At 42.9% G+C, this 23,260-nt stretch overlaps 1 protein-coding gene across 2 annotated transcripts; it reads right to left on the bottom strand.

Moving 5' to 3' along the window:
* Positions 1–652: 652 nt before the first annotated feature.
* On the bottom strand, positions 653–23,260 carry Cgrrf1 (cell growth regulator with ring finger domain 1). 2 transcript variants are annotated; one of them, XM_021203825.2, is made up of 6 exons: positions 23,014–23,260; positions 15,078–15,217; positions 9,301–9,478; positions 9,020–9,167; positions 1,673–1,780; positions 653–1,461 (listed from the first exon to the last, which is right to left on the bottom strand). In XM_021203825.2, the coding sequence occupies exons 1-6, from the start codon at positions 23,115–23,117 to the stop codon at positions 1,141–1,143; spliced, it is 999 nt and encodes a 332-aa protein (XP_021059484.1). In that variant the 5' UTR covers positions 23,118–23,260; the 3' UTR covers positions 653–1,140. The 2 variants fall into 2 exon arrangements, with proteins under 2 accessions (XP_021059484.1, XP_021059485.1); XM_021203826.2 differs by having other exon boundaries at positions 938–1,461; positions 9,301–9,475.

The following is a 23,260-nucleotide window of genomic DNA, read 5'->3' as shown; positions in this document are numbered from 1 at the left end:
CCCCACTTTTGTCATATACACTTGAGAAGTGTGTATGACTTTCCTGGGGAGCTGATGGCAATTCTGATGGAAACTTTCTGTTCTTAGCCACCTTGGAAAGAGTGGCATCAGGTGGGGTGGGGCGGGACAGGGCAGGGCGGACCTTGGCTGTCCAGCCAGCTCAACAGTACAACGGAGGAGGGATATGGGATACTGGGTTTATTTGGGATAGAAAATGGTAGGAAAAGAAAAAAAGTTACTTGTTCCTTTTAATTTGTGAGTGTGTGTGTGTGTGTGCACACGTGTGTGCGTACGCGCATATGTGTATATGTGTCCCTCTAGACCCTAACTTCTGGGTAGATTGCTGCAAAGGAAGAAATATAAGGCGAGGTAGGGGGGTCTACTGACCTTCCTGGATGGAACACATTTTGCTAATCTAATCACATCTGACAACGGAGTCCATAAATTTAACTATCCATGAGATTTTACTATCCAGGTGTTAACATGTCTGCCTCCTGTAGATGAGTGCTATCTAATCAGTGACACATGGGAACAATCAGAGCTGTGCCTTACTTCTATGACTTAAAAGCCTATATAGAAAAGTTAAAACATGAATTTATGTAACTCTGATAAGAAAAAAAATTTGAAATCAAATGGATATTTATAAAAGCATATTTCAGAGACAGTGGGAGGTAGAAAGGTCTTTCCAACTACTTTGTAAACTGGGGCACACGTTAAGAAGAATTCAGTCTTCTAATTCCACTCCACATTACAGTAAAAGGAAAAGCAGTCAGTCACCCTGAAACTTATACTTCCTGGAATTTCAAGCGGATTGATCTTCAGAGCCACTGCTCTCACCCACACTATGTGAAATCTTCTAGCTAGGAAAACAAACAAACAAATGTTACATTCTTCCCAAGAGCAGCGGCAAGTTTTTGCTATGGACAAAGACAGCGTCCAGCGTTTGCCACACTGAGCGGGAAGACTTTATTTCCATCATTCACATATTGTACAAGTATGAAGTGAAAATAGAACTCTCTCCGACAGTTAAGACTGTAGATCCTGTGTTAGGACTGCCTCTAAGGACACAAGGCTCTGCCCCTTGTGTAGAAAGTAGACTCTCCGGCTGTGATGTCTTTACACTCTCCGGCTGTGATGTCTTCAGGAAGTTTCAAGGAGGTCCTTGTCTGGCTCTTTCTGACCACAAAGTGCAAAGGATTCCCGTACAAACTGCCGGCACATAGGACACTGCTGGAAGTAGCGCACACAGCTGTCGCACAGGCAGGCGTGCCGGCAGGGCAGGAGCACCCAGTTCACGCCCCCATTCTGGCACACCACACAGTCCCTGCTGCTCTCCTCCACTGGGTCCCCGTCACTCTCAGCCAGTCCTGCCTTCTCCAACAAGCTCTGCTCCACACTTCTGTCTGCTGGAGACTCATCGCTGGAGGGAGGAGGACTATTATTGGCAGACATAAAAAGTTGCTGAAAATCAAAGAAACCAGTGTAAAGGCGATTGTGAACAACAGTCACTCTCTGAACCTACGGGTCACAAAAGCTCCTGAAAATTTGTGAGCTAGCAAATCCAAGAGGAGGACTAGTTAACTTCTATAAACTAACTATAAACCATAATTCTCTTTAAAAACAGCCATTCATTGATCTCTATAAATAACAAATATTACATGGTATGACTTACCTTAAGATCATAAAATTGACCTTGAGCCAGGATTAAATATTGATACAATATTCTGCAGGGAAGTTTGTAAGTATTATCAGGAATATGAATTACTGACACCATGGAAATCTAAAATAAAAATTAGATATGAATCAGCACCTACCACTCTCGCACAGATAAGTGAAAATGCTTCATATAACAGATGAGAGATATACTAGAACATTTACACTAATTGTATAAATCACAGCACTGAACAGGAACCAGTTACTGACAGATTTCTGACACATTTTAATCCTACTGAAATTTACAGATTCATTGTGCTCTCAATAAAAATATCAATGTGCTTTACTACAGAGCTACATACCCTGATTCCAAAATACACAGAAAAAGGAACATATAAGAATAGGTAGGAAAGCACTCATCAGCTAGAGGTTCCCTAACCTCATCAAATATTAAATTGTATGGCACCGATTCGTAAGTAGAGGAATGGACAACAGAGGAGAAGCAGTCCAAAGGGTAAAAACTAGATATGTGCAAAGCCACAGCGAGGCACACACAGGGGAGGGGCTTGTTGTTTGCTTTGTTTTGTTTTTTCATTAAATACACAGTTTGGGGACATCTAGCTAACAATTTGGAAGAATATAAAACACATATATACAGCACATCTGTAACATCAGGTCTGGGAAGCAGAGACAGGCAGCTCCCAGGAGCTCACTGGCCAGTCTAGCCAATCAGTGAGCTTAGTTCAGTGAAACTCCCTGCCTCAAAAAAAGAGTGGAGATCAGCTGAGGAAGACACCTGATGCTCACCTCTGCCTCCACAGGGCACACCTACATACATGCACACACATAAGTACAAATAAGTACAGGGTGACCGGAGATGATATTCAATGCTGATTCCTGCCCTCAACCCCCAACCAAAAGAAGATAAACAAACAAAAACAAACATTTCTCACACACAGGATTGACATGTATACAAAAGCTTGCACTCCCGTAGAGACTCTCATGAGAAAGAGGGGATGGGAGAATTCAATGAAGGGAACTGGCACTATTGGTAACAAAAGAGCATGCATTTGTAACTCAGCTACACCCCAGCATAAAGCACACTTGCATAGGTTATTCAGTATAAGATAGTGACACTGTGAACTCCCTATATCATCCAAGCAAGGAAGCTAAGTAACTACAATGCGCATGCACGCGCGCGCGCGCACACACACACACACACACACACACACACCACATACAATATATGAAGCCAGCCAGAATCTCCAAGACCACCAACTGCTAAAACCCTGAAAAATCAAAGCTCCTAAAGTCTAAAGTTCTCAGGGTTGGAAACCCACAAATTATAAGTCAACAGGTTAAAAACCGTGAAAAACAAAATTTCTAGTAGTGTATGAAAGGCTACATGGGGGGTTTGGAAGGGTAGAGAGCCAAATCTTGGGGATGGGTTAGTGTGTGCTCACTTGTCCACAGTGCATTGGCAAGCTTCGAAAAACAGCAGATTCCTCCTGTCCTGTCATACGCAGCACTAGGCCACCCACCATGGAGGAAGCTTAGGGATCTTCTAAAGCAAGGACACTTGCTCACACGGAGATCACTCCAGTGTCACAAAACAGTAGAGGGTGAACTAGTGTTAGCTAGAAATTTGACATTTACCACACAGTCAAGCATACGAGACCAGTGAGTGCCTCGCTTTGATTAACAATGGTGCCTTCAACGTTATCTCCACTCTTCTGTGTATTAAATATATGCCTGGAAGCATCAAAAATTTTTAGAAAGTTAAGACATTTGTAGATTATTGCTGGGAAAAAGCAAAATGTAGTTATACATGCTTACTGGAACTCAGCTGAGCTGCCACATAACAATGGTATTTGGAAGAAGATATGCTCAAGCTTCCAAAAGTGAAGGGCAAAGTGTACCAATAAAACTTGTTTTATTTTCCACTCAACCAATGCATTTGGTGGAAAGTAGACAAGAGCACTTGTCAACTCTACAGACAGGATGCAAATATAGGTTAGAAACTGTCTGCTGGGCACTCCTTTCAGGTGGTGAACTCCCAGGAGCTTTCAATGACTGGGAGCCACGAATGCCAAGCAGGGAGGTGAGGAGCTGCTCTGAAAACAGTCACCCGCTCAGCCGGAGACAAACAATAGCACTGCTACCTAGCCCTAGCCCAGAACCACGTCTCCATAAGAGCACAGCAGAGAGGACAGGAGATACGATGATACCAGGCATGATTTATATGAAATCATACAAGAATTTAAGAGATGTGCTGCATAGAGCAGGAGTATATTCTCTGAGGACAGCCTTTACACATGACTTCAAAGAGCAGTTAACTGGGGCTAGAGAGATGGCTCAGAGGTCAAGAGAACTTGTGTAGAATCACAGATATGTGCACACATTTTCATGCCCATGACCCAGCCCCATGATGCTGTCTCTGTTCTCTGTGTTAAATTGTCTTGTTTTTCTTTAAAATTTTTCTTTCTGCTATTTTAAATTGCCAGCATTATTAATTTGCAATTAGGAGTGTTGTATATTTCAGTTCTGCATCACTTCTAATGATAAGAGTTTTCAATTGTGTAAAGAATTGTATAGACTATTAAATTATTTTATGTATTTTTTTTGCAAATTTGATTGCACAAAAGTATGTTATCAAAATACTATATGGTATGTAAATACCACAAACATATGTAAGAACCCAAGGGGCTGGGGAGATGGTTCAGTCAGTAAAGTGCTATCATCCAAGAGCAAAGACCTGCGTTTGATTCCCAGTACCCATGTACAATCTGGGCACAGCAGAAGTAGGATCCTGTAACCCAGCACTGGAGAGTAGGAAGGGAAGGAGAAAGGTGGCTCCCTACGGGATTGGTGGCCAGTCTAATTGAATTGGTAAGCTCCAGGCTCAGAGAGTGACTCTGTCTCAGAAAAATAAGGGGAAAAACAACTGGCGCTGACCTGTGGGCGAATACACACAGAGAACCACTGAAATGTCCTCACTAAATGAAGGGGGTCCTTCCCGAATAGCTGAACTTACAAAAGAAGACATTTCTGGAGATTTCTGCTCTGGCTAACTACCACATTTCATTATGGTTATGACTTTTGATTAATCTCATCAAAACCACTAAGGTATGTCTTGGTATTTCTACAATCAGTTAGAAAGTTGGCGTACAAATCAACACCATGTTTTCTTATGGTTTTGTTGCTATGAAAGACACCATGACCAAGGCAACTTTTTGAAAGGACAACATTTAATTGGGGCTGGCTTATAGTTTCAGTGGTTCAGTCCGTCATCATAAAGGCAGGAAGTATGGCAGTGCCTAGGCAGGCATGGTGCTGGATGAGCCAAGAGTTTGACATCTTGATTGGAATGGGCCAGAAGACTACACTCTTCCAGGCAGCCAGGAAGAGGGTCTCAAAGTCCATCCCCACAGTGTCACATCTACTCCAACAAGGCCATACCTCCTAATAGTGCCACTCTCTGGGCCAAGCATACTCAAACCACCACACATCCAGTGACATATGTTTAAAAATTCTGCTTTTCGGCTTATCTTTTGTGAACACAATTTGTCTCCTTATAACTGTAAGGCTTGCAGGACATCAATGGCACATCAGGACTTTATACTTGTAAAAACACACAGGACACAATTGTCTACTTTATTTTGTAAAGTAGCCTATTGAGTATTCTAAAATGTTTGTCTCTCAAATAAATTTTCCTTATTATTAATGTGTATGGGTATGGGGTGCACTCGCAGCTTTACTTTTCTGTTATTAACTTGGAAGAAACAACTTTGTGGGGTCTGTTGTTTCCTTCCACCTTTAAATGGGCTCTAGTGATAGAATTCAGTCACCAGGCTTGTGTGGCAAATCCATTTAGCCAATTAGCCATCTTGCAGGCCCTAAACTACCTTGAAGAAATGTAAATAAATATCTTTTAACTAAAGTTTTAAAATTGTGCTTCCCAGAATTATATTTTAGGATTTTGGTCCAATGTTCAGGATTATGACTTTTCATTCAAATCAAATTAAATGCTATGCAGCTTAAAAAAAAAATAAACAGGGCTGCAAGAGATGGCTCAGCGGTTAAGAGCAATGGCTGCTTTTCCAGAGGTCCTGAGTTCAATTCCCAGCAACCATATGGTGGCTCATAACCATCTGTAATGGGATCAGACACCCTTTTCTGGTGTGTCTGAAGACAGCTACTGTGTGTGTGTGTGTGTGTGTGTGTGTGTGTGTGTGTATGTATGTGTGTGAATGAGTGTGTATAATAATTCTTTTAAAATTTTTTGGAAAAAAACTCCATGAGGAAATCTGTTAACCTATTTGTAAGTGATCTCTCCATGACACTGTGACATGAACAGAGTACAGAGGGTTCACAGCACCTGCCGTGTCCTACCTTCATACCTTCATGTAAGAGAAAAGAAGACACAACACACAATGGATAGGGTCGTCCACAGCACTGGGGCATGTGGGAGACTCCTGAAGGTCTCTTATGTAGCTTTCCTCATCCTGAGAGAGAGATTCCATGTAATTTACAAGCACAGTTTGACTCTGAATGCTCAGCCTTGGCAGGAAGTGCTGAGACAGCAATTTGAGTGCCAGACTAGTTCAGTTCAAAACTGATATAAACTACTGAGGAAAAGATGAAGGAACCCCGAGGTCACTGGGACAAGAATGGTCTGGTTGGTGGGAATATGCAGAGAACTGACTAGAGACAGTCATTTTCCAGCCACCTCGGTAAACATAATATCTCACAAGAATCATTACGGGGTATTAAAGATGAGGCAATCAAGAAAGAAAAGCAGGACATCTGCAATGGTCCTAAAGGGTCCAGAAGCGACTCAGGCAACCAAGCGTCAGCACCTCAGTCTGATTACCTGCCCCACTCTGCAGACACATGTGAAAGGCACAACAGGGAGAGGAGGGAGAGGGGGATGGAGGTCAGGCTCTCAGGAGAGCTATGGTGCTTCATTAGAGACCAAGAGAGAGGAACCCAAAGGAGAAGGTAGAAACAACGGACCAAGAGGTCAAAAGGGCTATCACCAATGCCAGCAAAGAGTACTGTGTAGTTCAGAGGTGGTGTGCTCAAAGGACGTCCCTCATCCTGCAGGGTTCACTGGCTGCCAAGGCCTAACCCTGACCCAATCACAAGAAAAGCTTCTGCTTACAAAAAGGGTGTGTATATGTAGAAGTTGTCTTAAAAATGCTGTCATAGGGCTGGTAAGATGGCTCAGCAAGTAAGAGCACCCGACTGCTCTTCCAAAGGTCCTGAGTTCAAATCCCAGCAACCACATGGTGGCTCACAACCATCCGTAACAAGATCTGACTCCCTCTTCTGGAGTGTCTGAAGACAGCTACAGTGTACTTACATATAATAAATAAATAAATCTTTAAAAAAAAAATGCTGTCATAAAAAGCAAGCAAGGCCAGGCAGTGGTGGTGAACGCTTTTAGTCCCAGCACTCAGGCCGCAGGTCTCTGTGTTTGAGGCCAGCCTGGTCTACATAGTTCCAGGATAGCTACAGCTACATAGTGAGACCCTGTCACAAAACAAACAAATGAAATGTGAAATTCTTATTTGCAAATAAGTTATGTTTTTCAATAAGAGTTTGTACCTTTCAAAATTCAACATACATTTATTTTATAAAGATACTCCGCTCTTTACAAAATGGTAAAAATGGGGAGACTGCTAAATGGTACAGCACTTGCCTAACATGGATGAGCTCAGGGTAGAGCAGGGCTGGGAATTCTCTCCACTTTGTTTTAGTTGTATATGGACATTTGTTCTAACCCCCAGGTTGTTGCTGAAAGAAAATTATAGGCTAATACTAGTGAATATATTTTGTATATCACACAAAACTACTATGAAAATGTCCCTGTATCATTACTAACAAGCATATCAAACACAGAAAAGGCCACTTTTGCCATAAGCTTGCTTTTCTTTCTTTGCTTTTGTCATCGTTGTTCTGTTTTTGGTGACTGGGATTCTCTGAGTAGCCCTGGCTATCCTAGCACTAGCTCTGTAGACAAGGGCAACCCTGAACTCAAGAGATCTGCCTCCTAAGTAATAGAACTAAAGGAGTGAGCCACCACCCCTGGCTCTTACCCGAAGTTTCACCAAGGGTCGCTAAGCATATGTGTTAAGTTTCTCTCTTCAGAAGTGCTCAGAAGCAGAAGTGGTTCCGAGTTTAAACTTTTCAGACTTGGGTATACTGTCATATATACAATGTGCTATCCTGGGGACAGAGATGAGTCCCCAAGTCTAATGAGGAAATTCATTTGTGCTTTAAGATCATCTTAAAAACATGGCCTGACACTAATTCTCAGAAGCATGTTGAATGCACATGAACTTAACTGTGACTGGACAATGAGGGAGGGTTAGGATTTCCCACATGTGCAGTCAGTGACTGGCATGTTCAGTCTGTGTACATTTCCACTGCACTGCTTAGTCAGTGCTTCTCAACCTTCTAATGCTGTCACCCTTTAATACGGTTCCTTATGCTATGGTGGCCTCCAAACATAACATTATTTTTGTTGCTACTTTATATCTGTAATTTTACTACTACTATTTCTGATGGTTTTAAGCCATCCTGGTACAAGGGTCATTTGACCCCAAAGGGGGTTGCAACCCATAGGTTGAGAACCACGAACTTAGATGCTTTTGGGTTCCACCAGTCTAAAGAATCTGTACACAAATTGGGCAGTGGTGGCACATGCCTTTAATCCCAGCACTCAGGGAGCAGAAGCAGGCGGATCCCTAAGTTTGAGGCCAGCCTGGTCTATAGAGTGAGTTCTAGGACAGCCAGGGCTACATAGTAAAATCCTGCCTTGCCTCCCCCGCCTCCCCACAGCCACTCCTACCAATCAGTGAGAAAAAAAAAAGTTCCTAAAATGACTGAATATAAGGATCCCACGTGGAAAACACAGGTGTAGCAGGATTCCAATGGAAACAAAGTAACTATAACTGTGGCCCCAAAAGACCAGACCCAGTCTCAAAGTCAAGCATTTCAAGTCAATATGACACTGATCAATTCAGTAATAAAAATGTAAAGAACAGGCACACATCCCAAAGGACATTTTCTCTAAAGCAAATAATGTCTACCACAGAAGGATAAAATTCACTCAACAATCCACCTTTAATTTTCTAATAAAGCTATGCTGTTGTCATCCACAGGGGGCAAAACATCATATTCTGAAGGTGTGTTAGTTATAAAAATTAAACAGGGATATAATCCAGGTTTTAATTTTTCAAGACACATTAGTCCAAGACCAAATATATATTTTCAGAAATTAATTTTTCCTATTTTAAAAGTAATTTGGAATCACCCAAGTCTTATAAAGGTAAGGTATCCCAGATGTTTCAATACTTACAATATCATAAATTTCCCTGTCATCCTCATCAGCGAGGGTCAACAGAGCTACCAAAGGATAGCGAGATCTGGGCACTGGACCAAAGTCTTCAATTTCAGTATCGCTTGGTAACTGGCAATATATTTCTTCTTTGCTGTGCTTTTTAATACTTTTGAGTATGTAAAGGCAAATTGCCAACAGAACAAAAATATATTAATAAGCCAATAACTTGGCAACATCTGACTGTATCAACAGGGTCTTGTTTTATTCTGTGCCAGTGAGTGTATGTGGAAAAAGGATACAAATACTGTTCTCGGTGGAGATAGTCACTATACAGCGCCTCTTCTAATGCTTGCGGGGTGCTTATCCTAAAGCAGTAGACGTGCTTCTGAAGAGCTTCGTAGAGCTTCTGCACACTGCACCCCCAGTAGCACGTCAGACGACTATCCTCCAGGCAGTCTGTCGTCAAGGTCATGCCTGCTACAGAAAGCAAACCACAGAGAATGGCCGTCACCCAAACACCGGACAGTACAACAACAGGGTAAGAAGCACACGCGCGAGCTTTGGTCTGGATGCTGCCCAAACTCATGGCCCTTTTTAAAAGTTGTTGTGTATCTGCAAATATAAAAGTCTCAACAACAGAATTAGACTCCATGCAGAACTATATCAGCCAAGTTTTATCATTATAATTCATCTTTAATATGATTGGCTCGGTTTTTGCTTTTGGTAAGTATAACCACCCCATTCTAAGATCATATGCAATCCCAATCACAGGGTTCAGAAGAGCAGAGCAGAGCCATCTGAAGTAGGTGTTCACAAACCAGGGTGTAAGGATGGGATCACTCAAGTCAGAAAACACTAAGCTGAGCTTGACAACTACCATTTATTAATACACACGACGACAGTGTTAATTCTCATCACACAGTCAGTGTTTAGTTTATTAATACACACAATGACAGTGTTAGTGCCCCTCACACAGTCGGTGTTCCGCAGCCCAAGGAACAGCTGGGGATACCAACTATAGAAGGTTTAATAATTCTGTTTTCAACGAAAGAAAGTTACAACTTCAGTAGATTGGATAAGTAGATGACTAAGAGGACATACAAATTGTTTGCATCGTCTTACGTATGGATTCTATGCCTACATAGTACTTGTGGATTCTATGCCTACATATTACGTATGGATTCTATGCCTACATAGTACGTATGGATTCTATGCCTACATAGTACTTATGGATTCTATGCCTACATAGTACTTATGGATTCTATGCCTANTATGGATTCTATGCCTACATAGTACTTATGGATTCTATGCCTACATAGTACGTATGGATTCTATGCCTACATAGTACTTTAAATGCAACCAACATGATGTTTTTTTCTCCTTCCTAGTAGCAGCTGAAGCAGATGGAGCCCAAGGGGGGAGATATGGAGTGTCGCCTGCAGTTGGGAGAGGAAGTTGCCACAGCTAGAGCAGAGGTAGAGTGTGTTTGACTAGAACTAAATGTAGTCTGGGTCACTGTTCCTGGCACAACAGCCTGGCTTCTGCACCTGGCTCCAGGCCCGCCAGCAATCCATAGGCCTCAGTGTGCCTTGACTGAAGATTTTCAAGACAACGTGCTGTGAGAAGATAAACAAATTCAATCAAATGCTTCACGGGATGACAAGAGGGTGTCCCACTCTTCTGCTGCTTCGGTGGCGTGTGGAGGGTAGTGACACAGACCATACATAATCAACCAGGCACAAGTGTTAACTAACAGGAACTCTGCACAGGCACCTGGGATGAAATTCTACCTCAGATACTTATTGGACTTCAACTAGGTATTCATTCACCGGCAATGGAAAGTAACCATGCTTTAATGTGTCACTAAAACTGGTTCTAGATTGCTGTTCTCAGCCCTCATGATGCACCACAGTTCCTCATGTTGTGGGGACCTCCAACCATAACATCATTTCTGTTGCTTCTTCATAACTATAATTTTGCTGTTATGAAGCATAACATAAATGTTTTTGGAGACTGACTTCAGGGAGTTTTTTCCTTTCACATGTTCTTGTTCTTCTAAACTTCATACATATAGATTGCATACACAGAACTGTTGTACATTAATATCATTAACAAAACTAGGGCACAGCTGTAAATCAGAAAGTTTAACACCAAGTGTATGGCTTCCTTCAACCCATCCTTACCCCACACAACTTCACTAGGCTAATAACACAAACTGCCTGAGACAGCCTTGCAGTGAGCCATTTAAAAAGAACAACTCAGACAGGAAAAGTCATCTTGTCTCTGTGAGGAAGTCATGCAGAGACCATGCGTGAGAATGATGAGACAGTCAGGGCCCCTGGAGAGGAACCATCAGGAAATGGAGGCTAGCAAACTGCTCTCCAAATGCTAATGTGTTTTGCCTAAGTCTTTTGCTTTATGTTAACTGTTATTGGCTCGGTTAAAATGGGGGACAGGGTGGAGTGGAGGGGGGCCTTCCAAAGTGACATCAGGCTTCCTGAAGCCCATTCATCCAACTCAACTAACACATATTGAGCATCTAACTTATGGTTTCATTAAAGCTCTATACTGGGACATGAAATGAACAAAATACAAACACAGCAAAACCCCACCAACGGGTGCCAGTAAACAGACCCATTAGTCTCTTATTTGTTCTCAAGTCACTGCGTGTCTGGGTGTTTGCTCTCCCTCCTGTGCAATCTGTCAGGTACTTGGGATATAGTAGAGAAAAAACATCCTGGATTATCAAACGATCTGTGCCTGAAACAAAATAACCATCTAACTACTCGCAACGCCAGCATCACTTAGCCACTGCTAAGGGTAGCTACCTCCCCACAGACTTTGTTTTTTGTTTTTGTTTTGTTTGAGACAGGGTTTCTCTGTATAGCCTTGGCTGTCCTGGAACTCACTCTGTAGACCAGGCTGGCCACTAACTCAGAAATCCACCTGCCTCTGCCTCCCAAGTGTGAGATTAAAGGTGTGTACCACCACTGCCCGGCTAACTTTCTTATAACTTAACTCAAATCCTTCTTTTTTTTTCCCCACAGAAACAAGTAAGAAATGTTATCCACTGATGGCTTGTTTTAAGTGAGTTCTTCTAGTAGCCACCCTCCTAGTGACCATTTGCCTTTTTTTTAGTGAAGTATGTTAGAGTGTGGACATAGCTGAGGGCTCCACTGACGATTCTCATTCACCTCCGACACAGGCAGCATTGGCTCTGCTTGTGATTGCTTCTGCCTGAATGGTGGTGGTGACTGATTGCTTCTGCCTGAATGGTGGTAGCGACTGCCTCAGTTCTATTCCAGATTTCCTGTTTTCCTCACAGCAGGATCAGTGATCAGCTCTTCTCACTTCTCAGTGTACTTCCAGGCTTGTGGGACTGGTCAGCAGGAAGTCTCATGGTTGACATTTCTATAGGCAGTCCTTACCCAAGTACCAGCTAAGACACTGTAGCAAGTTGAAATCTAAAAGCATTGGGAGGGAGCAGTGCTGGGGGGCGGTGGGTTGTTGTTGAACCACCATTGTATATTTTAATCATCATTGCCTTCTTTTAATAAAGATAGTTTCTTTATGTCATACCTTAACATTTATCTTTTTAAAATGAAAATGTCAGCAAATATTAATATCTCTCTTTAGGGAAAATGATCTTAGTTTCCTTAATTTACAGAGTGGCATTATTTACAATTAGGGAAAAAGAGTAAGGAATTTTGTACTTAAAAAAAAAAAATTACTTGCTGAGGCCAACTTGAGCTATATTATGAACTCCAGACCAATCTGAGCTACAGTGTGAGGCCTCCATCAAAGAAACAAAGAAAGTCTGACTTAGGCAATGCGCCATGTTGGCTGACTGGCTTCTTGTCAAGTGATAGATAAGCTTCTGGAAGTCACAGGAAGGACGTCAATCTCAGAATGGTTCCCCTAAGTCACAGTGAATGTGAAGAAGGAAAGACCATCAGCTCCGGAGGTGAGTTCAGTAACTTCAGCCCAAACTCCCACTGGATTTGATTGTCTACTGGAGGTCATCAGTGGGATGCAGAGGTGGCAATCAGTGACTTGAGGATAGTCACCTCAGTAGAGGGACACAGGGAGATGTCATCATCACTTGGAAGAGTAAAAGGGAGGGCAAACAAATATTAAAAAAGTGTTTTTTTTCTATTTTCATGTATGTGTGCTGTGCCTGTGTGCATATGTGTGTGCTGTGCATGTGTGCATGTGTGCTGTGCATGTGTGCATAAGTGTGTGCTGTGCATGTGTGAATAAGTGTGTGCTGTGCATGTGTATATATGTGTGTGCTGTGCATGTGTGCATGTGTGTGCTGTGCATATGTGCTGTGCATGTGTGCATAAGTGTGTGCTATGCATGTGTGAATAAGTGTGTGCTGTGCATGTGTGTATATGTGTGTGCTGTGCATGCGTGCTGTGCATGTGTGCATGAGTGTGTACTGTGCATGTGTGCCTGTGTGTGGACACACCAGCATGTATGCACTCGTGCTCCAACATGGCTTTTCCGGGTTAATGTTGAGAATCTTCACCTTTATGTTCTCACTGAGGCAGGATCTCTCAACCCAGAGCTCTGAGATGTCTAGTCTTGCTAGCCAGCTTGCTCAGGGATTCCATCTCCACCTTCTGAAGCAGGCCACACACCTCCTGACATTCTATGTGTGGATCTGAACTCTGTCCTTACAGCTGCATTTTAACCATGTCCCTGGCTCAAATTCGTGCGGTTTCTATGCTTGTTTTTGTTTAAAGTTGTGAAGGAGAGAAAAAGAAATGGCAGCAAGGACAAGCTGACAGCTGACAACCGTTACATCTGCGGTTAAGACATGAGGGTTAGATGTCAAAGTTGAGCGCCTCTGCTCCTCAATCTCCATCTGCACCAAGCAGTAACACAAGCATTTCAACATCCACAGATGCAAAACTCAATCCTGTAGTTTTCTTCCAAAACCCACATTCCTCCCATCTTACTTCTGTTATCAGCGTCGTCTATGGAAACCCATGCAAAGAATCAAGTCTTCATAGACTGTTCTCTCTAACCTATTGTCTGAGTCTCTCTTCCTGTTGCTGTGATAAAAATGCCCTGAGAATGGGAATTTTGGGGAGCAAAGGTTTACTCTGGCTACAGATCAAGTGCGCAGTCATTTATGATGAGGAGGAGCCTGAAGCAGCTGCTCCCACTGCGTTCACACCATGAGCATACACTGCCGTTCACCTCTCATTCTCTGTGTATATAGACTGTGGGTGCAGCCAAGGGTCAGGGCCAAGCACAAGCAGCAGGCCTTCTCAGCTGGGTTACCACAATCAAGACAATCCCTCAGAGGCCTGTGAAGCCATCTCACAAGGGATACCAGGGTCTGTCAGCTGACAGCCGATGCTAGCATCACACCTGCCCCTCCCCGTCTGAGCCTCCAGTGGCTCCCTGGTTCTCACCTTCTGCAGTTCCTATCTCCTGGGTGCTCTGCTCCCACTTCTTCCACCCCCAGGAAGCACCCACTTATCTTTCAGTCAAGGCAACTAGAAAGCGGCTACAAGAAACTGGGGTGAGCACACACTCTCTACAAGGACTTTCCAAAGTATCTCTACCATGGCAAACTTAACTTATTTCTTCATAATTCACCTCCATGGCTCCTAAGTAGTCCTTCTAACAATTCACTTTTCCAAACACAGAAACAAACCTGTGAACTGTAATTACCATGCCAAAAATAACTTGTTATATGAAAATAATGTATACTAAAATATCATAATTTTAGATTATAAATCAGTTGTTCTTAAAACAGATAGCAACCTTTAAATCACTGTTTTACACATTTAATCATTATGTCACTGAAGACCAATGAATGTGGCGCACACTGTGCACTAACACGTCTGCACTTCATTTTTTCTCTCCGTAAGCAATGTCTGTTAACTACTGGATAAACTCTTCCAGAGTTAAATGTATATGAAACGTCCATCTTCACGCCTGCAGTGCTCAGGCCAGTGAATGGTTAGGTTTAATGAGGAGAGAGTGAGCAACAGAGAGGGAAAGCACAAGGGCTAGCAACAGGACATGGGTGGGAACGAGGCTCGGGAAGGGCACCGACTTGCTAGGGAAGCTGCAGATGGACTAGTGATCTCTAAGCCGAAGGGATTCTTCACTTGTCTCATTTGTTTCTTGAACGCTCTTGTGCTGAACTGGGTTTCTTCTGAATTTCTCAGAATTACTGGAACATCCCAACCAAACCTAAAGAAAGGTAAAGATAAAACATAACTTCAACACATTTGAAACCTTATGTCACATAAAAAGTATGTTAGGCTTCATTATATATTCCTTTTAAAAATAAGGACCAGGAAAAGAGGTGTAGTCACTGATCTGCATTGTCTCGCAGAATCAGTCTAGAATTAGACTTCACAGAAGCGGTTTCACAGACCTGCAATGCATCACTGGTCTGAATGAATCTGCTTGCTCTTTCCTTTACATTGTGGATAACCATACAAGAGTGCAATGATTATAGGTAAATTATACTTAGAATTAAAAATGTGGCCATTATAGAACTATCTTTAAGAAATATGAAAAACAAATGTTTACTCAATATTCAGACTATTTGTTATAATTTATGAGGCCAGGGAACTGTTAAAATATCAAATAGACTTTTAGAATTTTTAAAATAAGAAAGCAAAGTATCAAATACAGACTTTCATCATATAATATACTTTTAAAGGTTGTATAAACTATGCAAAAGCATGAGCTGTGACAATCCACGCAGAGCAAGCTTGGGGTAAAGAAACTAAACTAAATAGCTAGTAAGCCTACAAATCAGGCAAGCTTACTCAGTCTAAACAGAGTGCCCTAGAGTAACCACGGCTGAGTCAGTGGACTGCAGCTGTGAGCATACTTTGATCACTTCCTTCACTCCAAGCACAGCTCTGAGAGACAAGAAGGAAAGGAAGCAGGAAGGAGCCTGCAGAAGCAAGCTCACAAACTGGCATATTCCAGGGAGGAAAACATATTGCTATAATCATGTGGATAATTTTCAAAAACATAGGGGCTGGAGAGGTGGCTCAACAGTTAAGATCTCTGCCTGCTTTTCCAGATGATCTGGGATTCAATTCCTGGCACCCACATGGCAGCTCATAACTGTGTGTAGCAGGGGATCTGATGTTCTGGTCTCTGTGGGTACCAGGCACACACGTGGTACACAGACATACATGCACATAAAGCACCTACGAAAAACAAAACAAAGAAAATTTAAATGTCAAAAAGTAGATGACTGTGATGGTTGTACATGCTTGGCCCGGGGAGTGGCACTATGAGGAGGTGTGGCCTTGTTGGAGTAGGTGTGTCACTGTGGGTGTGGACTCCGATACCCTAGTCCTTGCTGCCTGGAAGTCAGTCTTCTCCTGTTTGCCTTCAGAACAAGATGTAGAACTCTCAGCTCCTCCTGCACCATGCCTGCCTGGATGCTGCCATATTCCTGCCTTGATGATAATGGACTGAACCTCTGAACCTGTAAGCCAGCCCCAATTAAATGTTGTCCTTACAAGAGCTGCCTTGGTCATGGTGTCTGTTTACAGTAGTGAACCCCTAACTAAGGCAATGCTATATGGTTTTCTAATATGAAATCCTAAAAGAGACAAAACTAACCTCTGTTAGAAACGAGGAGGAGCAAGGCTGTTTCTGGGTGCAGTGTGGGAACCCCTGGGGAAGCGGAGAAGATCCCAGCAGCACGTGCTGCTTAGACTGGGGTTGTACAAATGTATTTGGTAAACACCTGGCAGACAGCAAGCTCCAGATCTGCATATCCATTGCAGGGAAATAGCACTTTAAAAGAAAACCAGGCCAGCTGTGGTAGTGCATGCTTTAGTCCTAGCACCTGGGAGGCCAAAGCACTGAGTTCAAGGCTAGCCTGATTTACAGAATTGTGGGGCAGCAAGGGACAGTTTCTACACAGAGAAACCCTGTCCCCAAACAAACCCAGCTATGTCTCCTTTTATCAAACATTTTATTATATAAATGTTCAAACATTCAGGACACAGGGAAGAATTACAAGCAAACAAAATGCCAGAGAGGCTAGGGAGCTGGTTCAGTGAGCAATGTGCTGAGCAGGTTAGAATCTGAGTTAGAATGGTTAGACCTGAGTTAGAATCCATGTAAAGCTGGCATGGGAGTGTGTGTCTGTGCGGGGCTCCAACAGCAAGATGGGGGGGGGGGAGAGGCGGGGAGGCTGACTATACAAAAGAAAACGATAAACAAGACACCTGATAGTCATGTCCTAGTGCTTAGGGGTGAAGAGAACAACTTTGGGGTACATCCTGGAATAAGATGGACAAATGGTTGGACAGCAGAAGGGATGCGGGGGCAGACGTGTGATGTAATAAATGTTGATGGTAGAGTCTAAGCAATGAATAATGTGTGTTCCATGTAATTCTTCCCTGTATCCTGAATGTTTGAATATTTATATAATAAAATGTTTGATAAAAGGAAACATAGCTGGGTTTCATGTCAACTACTTTCAGGGAAAAATACACAGGTTGATAGGTTCTGTGCCTGGGGCAGGTAGTGGCAACTAAGTTTATACAAAGGCCAATGTAGGGCATGCAGGCAATGCAATGGTTAGGGCAAGGCTCACACCAAGAGTGGGTTGGGTCAGAGTCGATCTGCAACAGAAGTGTCACTGTAATACCTTGTCCTAGGCTGGATGTCTAAGCATCTGGTAACAATTATTATCAAACAGTAAAGCAGTGAAGGTAAGAAAGAGAATAAAACCAACAAAAGTACCTTCCACAAACACTGAGTTAGCAAACTAAAATTCCACAATAAACTATCATTCTGATAAAAGACGCTAATAAAATTAACAAAGAGAATAGACCTAATGATGGACCTAATTTTATTGAGTTTAGATAAGGCTGCTGTGGTCCAGCCTGGAAAGAGGAAAAGTGAGTCTCTAATAGATCAAACTGTTTCCACGGAAATTCACCGTAACTCAGGTCAAAGCTTAAGAATATGTATAAGGATGTGTGAGACAATTGCTCAGCAAGCTCTAAGGCAAATTAATTTTTCCAATGTTTATAACTGCCATGCAAAGAAGCAGAAAATATAACCATAAAGAGGAGATGAACGAATCTATAGAAGTGTATCAAAAATTATAAAGATACTGGAAATTTTCTGTCTTTTTATACAAGCTGATAATCCTTGTCTTTTAACTGGAGACATCTACATAGCTGCCATGACTATCTCATGTGCTCAAGAAGGCTAATGAGATTAAAGAATATATAAACAAGTTAAAGCACTCCTGTCAGTTTTTAGAGATGACAAAGGCAAAGACTGAGATGAAAAATATGCTGGCCAGCCTTCTCAGCAGATTCAACACTGAAGAACTTATGGAGAATAAATGTGAGGACACTACAATAAGAAGAGCCCAGTCTGAGGGCTGGCAACATGACTGGGTGCTGTACTACTGGTGTAAAACACTCTGCAGTGAAACTCACATTCCCTCTCCCTCTCCCTCTTTCTCTCCCTCTCCCTCTTTCTCTATCACTCCTCTCAAAATGAAATGGAAAGACAAAAGAAAACTGAAAATGAAGGGTCCAACAGACAACTTAATGTAGCCAAAGTCTACAAGATATAAAAGTATCTTTAAAATCCTGAAAGTTAAAATCCCCAAAGCAACCTGAAAATTGTTGCTAATATGTCAACATAGTTATTCAAGTAATGCAAAGGAAGAGTCACAGATGGTGGGGGGGGGGGAACCAAAGACAGACAATAAGAACAAACTGTAAAATGGTGGACTTAAATCCACCAACCCCCGTCATCTCATCAGTGCAAATGATTCTGACTCCCCACCTAAAAGACTAAGATCATCAGACTAGAGAAAAATGCAATTCCTAGGTATATGGTATATAGAAGAAACCCACTTAAAATATCAAGACAAAGATAGATCTTAAGTAGAGAATGAGAAAAGATAGTCTTGCTAATACCAACTAAAAGAAAGCTGGATGTCCTTAGGATGTGGCTCAGTGGTAGTTTGTCTAAATGCTTAAGATGCTAAATGTAATCCTGGAAAACAGTGAAACCCAGGGAGAGAGGGGACTGGGGAGAGGAAGAGAATGAGCAAGCCAGTCGTGGTGGCTACATAATAACAGACAGAGAAAAAGCTGAGGCAGAGATTATGAGAGGAAAAAGGAGTGCTGTTTCAGAATCAGGAAGAAGTTAATTTATCATCCAGACACAATAATCCTAAATGTTTATTCATCTACAGATAGTACTTCAAAATATAAGGCAAAACAGAGACAGAACTCTAAAAATAAGGAGAAAAATACACAGAGATTTCAATACCCTGAACCAGCTCAATAACTGGAAGCAGCAAGAGATAGAAAAACCAGCAAGGACAGCTTGGACTTGAACAGCAGTATTAACCTGTCCGACCTGGCACAGAGTATCTCACCCAACAGGCAGAAAGGCTCTCCCTCTGATGCTCTAGGATGTTTACTAAAGACAGACCATACTCTGGGCTAGAGGTTACAAACATCTAAAATTCTGAACTGACTAAAATTGAAAACATATCTATCAACTTTGTTTGATGTTGTTAAAGCTGTACTTAGAAGGAAAACCTAGAAGCCAAAGAAAAAGAGATAACTGAACTCTCTCAACCTCACTGAATCAAGTTTCCATCAATCAAACACATGCTGAGACTTTGGCTCCAGAAATACTTGAGCACACATCCTCACTGATGTTATCTGTTCTTGTAACATTCTATGCTTCTCTTAACACCCTAACAATCCTGCCTCTGTCTCCTATGGAATACACAGTTCCTATAAACCAGTGGTTCTTAACCTTCCTAATGCTTCGACCCTTTAATGCACCTCCTCGTGCTGTGATGATTCCCCAACCTTGAAGTTGACTATGGAACCCAGAACAAAGTGGTTTAGAGCTCTCTATAACTCTGATTCTCTGAGAGTTGGTTTGAGCATTTCACGTTGGTTTTCTTCCTGTAAATAACCCAAGCAACCCAAAACAGGAGTCATAGTACTGGTGTACACTCAGTTCTCAGAATTGCCGTGACTGCCATCAACAGCCAAGTGCTGTAAAGACTTGCTCCCCCAGGCACCTAATTCAGAAACCACTGCATCACAATCAACCAAATGCATCTTTATTTAAATTAATTACAATGCCATTACATGCAATGGGTTACTAGGATCTCATTTCTCTTTAACAAGGGGCTGAAGAATATCCCAGTAACAACTGGGTATCCAAGCTGTAATCAACCCAACTGACAAGCTCCATCTTTGATGGGATTTTGCCCAAGAACACTCAGTCATGGTCCATCCAGAAGACCAGAACCCCATCAACCATTTGAACAGAGAGAAACAGACTAGCCAAGCGTTATTAACTAGCTCTAAAGATGTGACTCAGTGGTAGGGTGCTTGCATATAGTGGGAGACTCTGCCACAAGCTATCATCCCTAAGACAAAGAAAAATGTGGAGTTGGGACCCTATGCAGCGACTCCAATATAATGAAATATAATGAGGCTGATCTAGGAGGCTTGGAAACTATAAACTGGGACCAGAGCCGCTGCCCGGGGTGAAGCACTACTGTTACAGGAAGACATACAAGAAAAGCAACTAAACAGAAGCAGTGTACCCCAAGTCCTGTCTAAACTTCAGTCTGTATCCTTTCTTAATGAAGCATTATGGGTAGACATCTAGCAAAGCAGAAATATAGTTTTCTGTCCCAGACTCGCTAACAGAGTATCCAGGGGTGCAGTAAGGCTGACGGATAATCCCTTACTGAACTGTGGTGCCAAGGCGGCAGGGAATCTCCGCCAAGTTGAAATTCTGGATTATTTGAGTAAGGTATTTGAGAGTATTCGGCAGACGGGTGCTGCTGGGACTCACAGAAGTCACCTCGGAGGCTAGAAGACAGTTATGTCCTGTTGTGTGATTTCTTTTTCCTTTTCTTGGCTATTGTTGTTGGGATCTAATAATCAGATGTTCCTGCTCTTTCAGCAATCCTCATCAACACAGGTAGATTGCAGCACAGTGGAGAGAAGCAAGGAACAAGGACCCAGTCGTGTGACAGTGCAGAAACAGATAACCAATAGAGATTACATTGCGGATATGACCGATACAGAATGACAAGGACGAAAAGTGTAGCAGGTTGACTAGCTCACTCTTGTTGCCTTGGTTGGGATATTAGAAAGATGTCTGTAAGATTAACATGGTGCCCAAGTTATCGTCATTTCTAGCAGGTGAATCGGGCCTTGGTTTAGTTTGCAAATAACAATATAAAAAGCTTATCTACATAGGTAAAGCTAAGCAGTGTGGGAAGAATGGTTAGGTTCACCATGACTTGTTAGGTTCAAATAAGGACGAGGTGACTGGTTCTTACTGACAAGGTCTTGCAGCTTCACCACTGATCAGCCCAGGCTTCAAGAAATAACACATCAATAGAATCGCAACACTTATAAAACTCACACTGACACACGGTAGTAAACAGTCATTATAGATTCAAATCAAGCCTTGAACCTGGCTTGAACCTGTGTTTGTCTGACTCCAAAGTCTCTCTCTCTGTCTCTGTCTCTTTCTGTCTGCCCCGCCCCCTCCTGTCTTCCCTTTACCCTTAGATGCCAGCATTATGTGCACTATGAATTTCACCCACTCCCCCCAGTGGCCTATTTAACAAGGCATACAGTGCAATTATCAACTAGATAATTTCCTTAGAGAGGAAAATTAGGTTGAAGAGAGTAACACCAGTGTTGTAGTCCTTTAAAAACTGTGTATTAAGACTGCTTAAAAAAAAAAAAAAAAGTGGGAAACACTAATTCTAATTACAAACTTCCTTGAAGTAAATGACAGCAATTAAAACCTGAAAGGTTAATAGTAAATAACACGGAGTGATCCACGTATGGTGGCACACCCCTATATTTCCAGCACTTGGGATGCTGAAACAGGACTGCAATCATACTATGCTACAGGGAAACCACCCGTCTTAAAGAGAAAACAACTTAAGATTGGACTTCATCTTATCCTGTCCACAACATGGGAGTTTTACGCTGTACAACGGGGTCAAGTGGAAATATTAACATGTTCCTTCTTTCCAAAAGGAGATCCTATTTTCAGAAACGTACAGGGACCTGTTAAAGTCTTTAAAGAAACAATGAATATGTAATCAAGTGGTATTTTTGAGCTTGATTTACAAAGCCCGCTTCAGTCCCAAACCTATCTGCTGTGTTCTCTCAAACACATTCCCGTTCGCACATATTTTTCAGAGTACTCGTTCCCCAACTGTAGCTCGTGTCTTTTTCTGTAGGGTCCTCCTCTTCTGGCCATGGTTCTTGTTCTTTTAGAGCCTCTGTTCAATACATTTGGATTCACCGTCTTTTCAAGGGGCTATGAAGGCTGCAGTCTAGAGAGCAACTGCTGTAGGCTAGTCCCGTGGTTTCAACCAGCTGTGTTTATAAGCCTCCACAATATAAAACCGCATCTCAAGAGGGATACCGGAGACTCGACACTGAAAGAATTGTTCCTGGATTATGTAACTCTCCTAGAAGCAAAATGCCTCCACCCCACAGAATAACTTATTCCTAAAATCTCGCTCCTTTCTAAAAACGTCTTATTAACTAAAGATCACTTCCAAAAGAAGAAGACTGCATCGAGAAGCCATTCAATTAGCAAACGGTAGCTACAGAATTCGGGTAAAAGTTCCTCTGAAAGATCTGGGACCAAGCAAGGGTCAGTTCGGGTCAGAAACAGCCAAGATCCTTCGGATCAGGTCTACGCGCGGCGGGGCCGGTGACCGGTCCCCGCTGGGCACAAAGTAGGCCGGGGCCCGGGACAAAGCCTTCGGGACACGCACTCTGACCCCCGCACCAGGACCAAGCTCTCCCCTGCGGTCCCATCCCACGGGGGCAGCAGCCTGGCCTGGGCCGAGAGTGTTCGGTGGCGGTGACCGCTCTGCTGGAGTCACCCGAACCCTCTGCGCGGACCCCGCACCCGGCCGGCGGTCCCCGCGCCCTCCACTCCCAGCCCTGGACACTCACCATCCTAATACCAGGCCGGTGGTGACGATGAAACAGGTGAAGACCACCGCGATGTAGAAGAGCGGCGAGTATTCATAGAGCGTTACCAGGAACACTGCGGCCATCGGGGGTCTCCTGGGCTCAGCCCAGCCCAGCCCGGCTGGCCGGGACCCGAGCCGGTATGGCGCCCCGGAGCGGACAAACTTTGTAGGTCCTCACTCGCCCAGGCGTCTGGGCAGCTGACAGCCGCGGCCACTGGAGACGGAAT

The sequence above is a fragment of the Mus pahari genome, chromosome 8, assembly GCF_900095145.1.
Source record: "Mus pahari chromosome 8, PAHARI_EIJ_v1.1, whole genome shotgun sequence".
In the NCBI taxonomy this organism is placed as follows: Eukaryota; Metazoa; Chordata; class Mammalia; order Rodentia; family Muridae; genus Mus; species Mus pahari.
Note: the sequence above shows the minus strand (reverse complement) of the source record. Positions and strands in the feature narration are given on the sequence as shown.